Source organism: Lolium rigidum, chromosome 2 (assembly GCF_022539505.1).
Source record: "Lolium rigidum isolate FL_2022 chromosome 2, APGP_CSIRO_Lrig_0.1, whole genome shotgun sequence".
Taxonomy (NCBI): domain Eukaryota; kingdom Viridiplantae; phylum Streptophyta; class Magnoliopsida; order Poales; family Poaceae; genus Lolium; species Lolium rigidum.
The window spans coordinates 235,411,407-235,421,219 of NC_061509.1; the positions used below are offsets into that span (position 1 = coordinate 235,411,407).

The 9,813-nt window shown below is 47.9% G+C and overlaps 1 protein-coding gene across 1 annotated transcript; it reads left to right on the plus strand.

Moving 5' to 3' along the window:
- Window positions 1-5,330: 5,330 nt before the first annotated feature.
- Window positions 5,331-6,370, plus strand: LOC124688340 (protein PHOSPHATE-INDUCED 1 homolog). Its single transcript, XM_047222030.1, has one exon. The coding sequence runs from the start codon at window positions 5,408-5,410 to the stop codon at window positions 6,368-6,370; it is 963 nt and encodes a 320-aa protein (XP_047077986.1). The 5' UTR covers window positions 5,331-5,407.
- The last annotated feature ends 3,443 nt before the right edge of the window (window positions 6,371-9,813 follow it).

A 9,813-nucleotide genomic window follows, 5' to 3' on the forward strand; every position in this document is an offset into this window, starting at 1 on the left:
CCAACGTATCGATAATTTCTTATGTTCCATGCTACTTTATTGATGATACCTACATGTTTTATGCACATTATATGTCATATTTATGCATTTTCCGGAACTAACCTATTAACAAGATGCCGAAGAGCCGATTCTGTTGTTCTAGCTGTTTTTGGTTTCAGAAATCCTAGTAAGGAAATATTCTCGGAATTGGACGAAATCTTCGCCCGGGGTCCTATTTTTGCACGGAGCTTCCGAGAAGACCGAAGAGGGAAGGAAGTGGGGCCACGAGGTGGCCACACCATAGGGCGGCGTGGCCCGGGCCACGGCCGCGCCGGCCGTGGTGTGGGCCCCTCGCGCCGCCTCTTGACCTGCCCTTTCGCCTACTTAAAGCCCCGTCGCGAAACCCCCGGTACGAGAGAGCCACGATACGGAAAACCTTCCCGGAGACGCCGCCGCCGCGAATCCCATCTCGGGGGATTCGGGAGATCGCCTCCGGCACCCTGCCGGAGAGGGGATTCATCTCCCGGAGGACTCTTCATCGCCATGATCGCCTCCGGAGTGATGAGTGAGTAGTTCACCCCTGGACCATGGGTCCATAGCAGTAGCTAGATGGTCGTCTTCTCCTTGTTGTGCTTCATTGTTGGATCTTGTGAGCTGCCTAACATGATCAAGATCATCTATCCGTAATACTATATGTTGTGTTTGTCGGGATCCGATGGATAGAGAATACTATGTTATGGTGATTATCAATCTATTGTTTATGTGTTGTTTATGATCTTGCATGCTCTCCGTTATTAGTAGAGGCTGCGGCCATGTTTTTGCTCTTAACTCCAAGAGGGAGTATTTATGCTCGATAGTGGGTTCATGCCTTCATTGACACCTAGGATCGTGACGATGAGGTTCTAAGGTTGTGATGTGCTGTTGCCACTAGGGATAAAACATTGATGCTATGTCTAAGGATGTAGTTGTTGATTACATTACGCACCATACTTAATGCAATTGTCCGTTGCTTTGCAACTTAATACGAAAGGGGTTCGGATGATAACCTGAAGGTGGACTTTTTAGGCATAGATGCGGTTGGATGGCGGTCTATGTACTTTGTCGTAATGCCCGGATTAAATCTCACTATATTTATCATATCATGTATATGCATTGTTATGCCCTTCTCTATTTGTCAATTGCCCGACTGTAATTTCAGCCAACATGCTTTATCTTATGGGAGAGACACCTCTAGTGAACTGTGGACCCCGGTCCTATTCTTTACATAGCATACAATCTACTGTAATTGTGTTTTACTATTTTCTTGCAAACAATCCTCTTCCACTCGATACGCTTAATCCTTTGTTACAGCAAGCCGGTGAGATTGACAACCTCACTCGTTTCGTTGGGGCAAAGTACTTTGGTTTTGTTGTGCAGATTCCACGTTGGCGCCGGAATCCCTGTTGTTGCGCCGCATCACATTTCGCCACCATCAACCTTCAACGTGCTTCTTGGCTCCTCCTGGTTCGATTAAACCTTGGTTTCTTTCTGAGGGAAAACTTGCTACTGTGCGCATCATACCTTCCTCTTGGGGTTCCCAACGAACGTGTGAGTTACATGCCATCATGGATCCAGGAACTTGTGGAAGCCAAGGTGAACAAGCTTAAAATGCTAATTTTATAGAGGATATTTTTTTGTTGCACGAATCCATGAACTGCAAGTGTTGTCATACGAAAGTCAGGGTGGACACTCCGGCTGGAGGGACAATATATCAGCGCTTCAAGCTACCATGCTGAGATTTAAATGCAAGGTTTTACCCTTATGATAACAATCACCACACATGAGCGGCAACACGTTTGGTGTGACTTTACAAAGACTAAGAAATGTGAGTAATGCAGGAAGAAAGAAGTTGGACCATTTGATTAGTTCCAACGACTCATGGGATGCCACTAGGCTATAATAAAACCCAATGTGCATGGACAACCATAAAGGCTTACAGTCCGTTGTTACGGTTAGCCGGCGGTTAAAGCCGAGAATAACTATGCTGCGGAAAGTGCACACACTACGGTTTTGGTAGCTTGGTGTGTTGCTATCTACCACGCGTTGGAACATGCATTTAACAATGATCGAAACATGTTTTGTTCAATATATTCAAAACTGACCATATCACCTCAACACCCCCACTACAATAATTTTTTTAACTCTAGAAGAATAATTCTCAATTCTTCCACTGATATCTTAAAATTTATTGGAAAAATCCATCAAACTAGTTGCACATATTTACCTAACTTAAATTCAACAACTAAATTATCTATAGTTTCTACTAGCTTAAACATCTCTACCTTTGTGGGATCTCTTAAATAGAACATATTTAGTTAAGATACTTTTATTTGCAGCTAACCATAATTTTTGAATTTTCTGTGGTATCTTAAGCCACCACATGGCAATCTAACTTTTTTAAGTTTATGGGTCAAATACATTGATGTACCGGAAGTATTCTTTTGTAACCAGCCATCTACATGCATCATCTTTGTCTATCAACACTATATATTTGCAACAATAGATTCAACTTTTGCGAGTGTACATTTGTTTCACCCCATAGATTTCTTCTAACCATACCCCATCGTCTAATTAAAAACATCATAAACTGAAATATTTGCACTAAACCTAAGGTTGTACATGAGTATTAGATTTAACACAGAAAGAATTGTCACCAAACCCCAATCTCTCTAAAATCTAGTTCTTCTACCATTACCAATACTTTTCCAATCGAATTTAAAGAAAATGTATTTTACTCTCTTCAAAATTATTCATGTAAACCTAAAATCTATTTTTTTGAATTACTTTTTGCCGACGAGATATATTATCATTTATGTAGCAATGACAGCTGTGGGATCGTCCACTCTGAACAGAGTGGTAAGGTTCAAAGCACAACTTTTGGACTAGTAAGGTTGCCAGATTAGGTATTATGATCAGCTAGTATTTATTTTGAGGAAATAACGTTTCTTTCCCCTTGAATTCAAGACACCTGTTATCCGGTAAACACACATAGTACATGTGCAAATTTTGGCGCTGTGCTAGTTGTAGACTTGCAGTACAGACTTTACGAGAAGTACATAGCAAGACACGATTTAGCTTTCATCCTTGGCAGAGCTGGGACGTAAGCTTGCTTCGAGGGGTTTCTGCTACCCAATTACGCTCGGTATCATCAGATAACATTTATTTTGAAGAAATAACATTTCTTTCCCTGGATTTCAAGACACTTGCCATCCGGTTAACATACATGCCTACATGGACAAGTTTCGGCGCTCGCGGCAGGCTTTACTACAAGTATTTAGCAAGACACTGTTTATTACACAAAACCACAATATCAGTCACGCTTTTTAGATAAAACCATAACTTTTTGGGGTTAATTTTTGGAAAACCCCAACTTGACAACTAATTATAGACGAATCTAAATGTCATATTTTCTATCTTTTAGTACTGCCTCTGATCCCGTTTAACTGACTCAAATTTAGAGGGAGTACTAAAACTAACATTTGGTCTCGCATGTGGGTTAAAATGGCTTACGACGGTCAACTCTCGATCAATAGGGATCGAGAGACTAGGCGAAACGAACCAGTTCACCACTCCCAAAACCCCTTGCTCGGAGGCGAGGGTGGCGGTGGAAGCTTGATGTGTAGCTATGGTGTCGACGATGATATTGCGGGACTTGAGATATCGATGGGATGGATGGCGAAATAGTTTACCATCCTTGGTACGGTGGTACCCCTCGACCCACCTTGCAGACATGGCGACGACCACAATGCCAACACGTACTGATGTGGATCAAGAGTGGTGGTCATGCATGCATTGTGGCCGCGAGATGTATTACAAACAAGTCACCGAAAATCATGGCCCCAACATGTGGACATACCTTCAGTTTTAGGGTTAAAATGGGGAAACATGATATTTTGGTTTTGTGTTGATAATTTGCTTTGAAGTTTTGGTTTTTTTAAACAAGTCCAAAAGTTGTGGTTTCTGAAAACAAATCCAAAAGTTGGATTTTGTATAATAAATGTCTCTGAAGTTGTGGTTTTGTGTAATTACCACTTATTTTTTGCGATTCAAACACATTTTGGCAATCAATTCGTTACGAGAACTTGAGATGCATTAGGCTGGTCATAGTGCATAATATCATATTGTAGTATCATGCATATGATACTTCTCTATGATACTATCATTATAGTGGGTAGTATTATAGAGTAGTATCATAATCTTCTAAATTTATTTTTTTGTAGAATCTCAATACAAAATGTGTGTACAAGATCTATTTACCATTAGCTTTTCTCGTAACATGCGCTATGATACAGTATCCACCTATGTTATTCTAATCTTATCTCTCCTTATTAATTAGATGCCACATCGGCATTTTTGTGGGCCTAAGATGTATGATACTAGCACTATGGCCAGCCTTAGAGCAAGTTTAATACGTAGTAGAGCCAACTGTTGGCTATAAGCCAAGTGCCATGTCATATATAGTCATTCTAGAGCCAACATGTATAATAGTGAGCTATAAAATTGTACTACTTTGTCTATGTATGGCCCACCATCCACTCTCACATAGTGCCTAGTAGCACGTGCTAGAGCTGGCTCTTGCATAAGAGCAAGTACAATAGAGTCCAGTCAGCTGGCTATAAGACATTAAATAATATATCTTAGATGAGTTGGAGAAGAGAGAAGGGGAGAGAGAAGAGAGGTGGGCTACTATGCATAATAAACTCTTGCACGTGCTCTTAGACACTTTGTGAGAGTGAAAGGTGGGTCATGTGTTAGTAAAGTAGTTCATTCTTATAGCCAACTATTATACATGTTAGCTATATGGTGACTACAAATGACATGGCATCTTGTTATAGCCAACAGTTGGTTATACTATTGGAATTGCTTTAAGAGCCCACTCCTCTTCTCTCTCCTCCTCTCTCTCTTGCACTAGGCAACAATATATTATTTTAATCATTGTAGCCAGCTGGGATTTATTGTACATGCTCTTATGCATGCATGTAGGAGTACTCCTGAATAATATCGCATATCATTGCTCCGGGCGATGGACATCGGAGCTGCATGAGTAGGAATGAACGTTGTCTGGCGTGCAGGGAAACGACAGGCCAATGAGCGCGCGTCGCCGTCGGTCCAAACGAATCAGCCAGCTGCTTCCCACCCAGTCAACCGAAAGCCATACCAAGCGGAAACAGAGGCAAGATCGAAACCCAACCCAAAGCATGGGCCGTATGGTCAGGAAGGGTACACGAAACTCCGACCTGCCATTCCACGCGCCAAGATCGAACCTATAAAACCCACCCAAAACCGCCTCCAAAACCACACCCAGACACGTACACCTCTTCCACTGAAGATCTTCAGCTATATCAGCAAGCTGCCACTTCTTCCACTAGCAAAGCTCCAAGAAACGAAAATGGCCGCCACACACACGAGCCACGTCTTTACAGTCGCACTGGTCTCGGCTCTGCTTCTGTGCCTGGCCCATGGCTCCCTGGGAGCCGGCAGGAGGCTGATGGAGCTGTACACGCCGCAGCCCAGCGAGCTCCTCACGTACCACAACGGCACCGTGCTGCGCGGCGCCATCCCGGTCTCCGTCCTCTGGTACGGCCGCTTCACGCCGGCGCAGAAGGCCGTCGTCTCCGACTTCCTCCTCTCGCTCACCGCCGCCTCGCCAGCACCAACCCCGTCCGTCTCGCAGTGGTGGGACACCATCGACCAGCTCTACCTCTCAAAGGCCAAAGGCGCCGCCGCGCAGGGCCCGAAGACCGTCACGCAGGTAGCGCTCGCCCGCCAGGTCTCCGACGAGCGGTGCTCGCTCGGGAAGAGCCTCAAGCTGCCCCACCTCGCCGCGCTGGCGGCGCGGGCGAGGCCCGGCAAGGGCGGGATCGCGCTGGTGCTCACCGCGGAGGACGTGGCCGTGGAGGGCTTCTGCATGAGCCGCTGCGGCCTGCACGGGTCCGACGCCAGAGCGCGCGCGGCGTACGTCTGGGTGGGCAACTCCGCGTCCCAGTGCCCCGGTCAGTGCGCGTGGCCGTTCCACAAGCCGGCGTACGGGCCCCAGGCGCCGGCGCTGGCGCCCCCGAGCGGCGACGTGGGCATGGACGGCATGGTGATGAACGTCGCGAGCATGGTCGCCGGCGCCGTCACCAACCCGTTCGGCGACGGGTTCTACCAGGGGCCCAAGGGGGCGGCGCTGGAGGCGTGCACTGCGTGCCCGGGGGTTTATGGTAGTGGAGCGTACCCCGGGTACGCCGGGAACCTGGCGGTGGACGCTACGACGGGGGCGAGCTACAACGCCAATGGCGCGCGGGGGAGGAAGTACCTGCTTCCCGCGCTCTTCGACCCGGCCACGTCGACGTGTTCGACCTTGGTCTGATTTGTTACTGCGTGCACATGATGTACTCTGTAATTCTGAGAATAGAATAGTACGAAAACTTGATCATCGGTGCTCTAGCTGGAGAGCACGTTTTTTTTTTTGAAAAAATGAAAATAGTATTTTTTTGGTCTTAAAAAATTCAGCTAATAAATACGTAGATAGATATATACACATAGATTGCACGCCTGAAATTTCATTTTAAAATACGTCGTATTTTGGGAAATACAAAAAGCAAATTTTGAAAAAATAAACATATATTGGGCCTATGTACGGTCAGAAATTTGTTAATTATTTCCCACTGGCCAAAACATTATGAGTTTTTGACGGAAACTTTGCACGGTTATAGACACCATATATGTATTCCCGAAGTAAAATTTGAATCTTTTTGAAACTAAAAAATACAAATTTTAATTCTTTTAAAAAGGAGTGCACACTGTTACCCAGGTGCACCAAATATAGTACTGCTTTGCATATAGCCCCGATGCAATCGGTGCCAGACTATATATGGACCAAAGTATGTTGTGACTTTGTGCTTTCGTCGACAAAGTGCCTTGACATTTTGCTCTCTGAAACACCGGTGCAAGCACATTTAAATAACATAGCACTTATGCTATTGGCGTCACACTATATATGGACCATAGCACCTATGACATAGGTGCTATGTTGTGAGTTAACGTTTCCCTCGACCAAGCGCCACAATGATTTGCTCTCTGTTAGACTGGTGCACTCAAATTAAAAAAAAGCATAGCGTGCCACATTATGGACCATAGCGCATGTGGCATACTATGTGTCGTTGCTTAGTAGACGGTATCCCGGAGGAGGGATCCTCACGAGGGGAAAAAGATGTAGGGGCCATAGGACGGAGTGTCCTCGGGACGGTAGTACGCGATTTACCCAACTTCGGAACACCTGCACGGAGACAGGGCCTACTGCTGCTTGTCTGGATTATTATCTGGGCGCTTGCGTGTTGTTACAATGGTTGTGGTTGTGCCTCTAGGGCTCCCGGGATCCGGCTTATAAAGACGCACGGATCTAGGGTTTACATGGAGAGTCCTAGCCGGATTACAGGTTGCCTAACTACGGTACAATGTCTTGCCGTGCACATCAAGGATCCGCCTTCCATCCGGGTTCCTCATGGGCCTTCGCGGATCCGGCTTCCTCCGAAGGTCAGTTAGGATCCGGCTTCCTCATCCTGGGCTGGACTTCATCCTTCATGATCAACAGCAACTGGGCCGCCCGATGGGACACATGCCACATCACCGTCTATAGGCCACCCAGGCTTGCCGGATCTAGGCACTGTTGATGGTACACCCATGAAGTATACCCACAACAGTAGCCCCCAGAGTTCTCCGAGATTCACCTCTTGTTTCCGCCTTGCTAAAATCTTTATAGCTTCCGACAATCTTGGTAACAGGGGGAAACTTGAAGAACTCCAACTTCATATTTCTTCTCTTTTCCAACTCATAGTCGGAAAATTCCTTTATCCCGCGGGACTTCATCCATCGACATCATTTTTACCATATGTCTCCGGATTACTTCCCTGAAGAGATAACGGTCTTCAATTTTGAATTCTTACCCGGAACCTCGAAGGGTTCAAACGGTTCCGCCAATCTTGGCACCATTTTCGGGCGATCTGAGCGGTAACATATCCTTAGCCGTTTTACCGCTTAGGGTTTTTGACACGTGTCGATCATCCAACGGCGCGACGCTTGCATTCCGACCACAGGATGCGGAGCACGAATCTCTTCCCTGCGGCCTATAAATATACGCCGTTCACCCCGTTCACCCCATTCGCCCCCATTTTCACCTCTCGTGCAGCGCCGCCTCCGAGCTCTTCCTCCGCCGCACCGGAGTCCACCGGAGTTTCGCCGGAGTTTCGCCGGAGTCGTCTCGCCGCCGCGAACTGTTCTTCGTGTTCTTAAGTTCGGCGAGCCACCGCAGCGAAACCTCGCCGCCGGCCACTCCAACCACCGCGGAAGCCATTCCGGTAAGTTTCAAACCTTTAGCCTCTCGCCGTAGCTGGTAGGGATGAACAGGGTAGTATGACATTGGATCCGGCTAACTCTAGTCTTCCACTACTTGTTACGTAGATGTCTTCGTCATCTCCGCCTCCCTCTACGTCTGAGCCGATCATGGCTACACCGATCTCCTCCGCCCCTCCAGTCTTTGTCCCAGTCCAACTGGAGTCTCAAAAGGATTCCGGCAAGGACATCGAAGGGACCTCGGCGAACCCGGAAGACTTACCCGGAGCCGAACAAGCCAAAAAGAAGGCGGAAGAAGCCGCTGCCAAGAAATCCAAGGCCCGCGCTCGAGATAGCAAGGCTAAGGGAAAATGGTGGCCATGCACCACCACACAGATCGAGCTCCAGAACCTCGAGGCGGAGGGTTTCTTAAAACCCGGATCCTGGCGGACAACCCCGGGCGCCCTAACTCCTGCTCCCGAAGCCGGAGAATGGGTGGTAACCAAAGCCCTCATCGAGCGAGGCTTCTCCCTTCCGCCCAACGATTTCTTCTTAGAAATTTTGAAGGCGTATGAGCTGCAGCCCCACCACATATCTCCGAATAGCTTCCTAGCTATCAGCAATCACGTGGCGCTGTGCGAAGGCCACCTCCGGGTAACCCCAGAGCTCTCCCTCTTCCAATTCTATTTCCTTGTCAAAAAGGAAAAAGTTGCGCAAACTTCTACTCTTGCCACCTGCGGCGGCGTCACCTTCAAGCTCCGCCCTGGACGCGTGTACCCGCACATGGATCGCAACGAATCTGTGCGGTACTGGTCTGGGAAATTCTTCTACCTGAAGGATGTCGCCGATCCGGCTTCCCCGAAGGTTCTGCCGGAGTTCAAGGATGGCCCCCCCAGCGAGATTCCGGCCTAGAGCCATTGCCCTCACCTGTCCGAGTCACCTCAACTAACTCGGGCAGTTAGGCGGATCTGCAAGCTGACGAAGGAGGGTCTGTCGGGGAAAGACCTTACCCTGTCCTGGTTTACTAAGCGGATCCAGCCCCTTCAACATCGGGACCGCCTGCTATTCCAGTACACGGGACGCGACGACTCCATGCGCGCTTCAAAGGACAACCTCTCCGTCGATGCCCTGGATAAGCGGCTCCGGGTGCTAATCAAGGTGCCACGGGATCTTCGGATCCATGTGTGCAACATGGACATCCACACCAACGGCTCCGGCACCGCGGTGAGTTTTCCTTTTTCTCACCTATCGTTTCTTATTACTACTTGTGAATTTTGTCTAAGTGCTGGTTGTGTCGTGTAGCTTGAAGACCTCGAGGATAAGGACCTCGGAACTCTCACCCGGGTTCCTCACTCGGGCAACACCGACCCGGAGGTCGCGTCAGACCCGGAGGATCCCGTGGCTCCGGCCCCCTCAAAACGGAAGAGAGGTGCATCCTCCGGCTCCGGCCCAACCACCAAGCGTGCCCGCGACGTGCTCGGC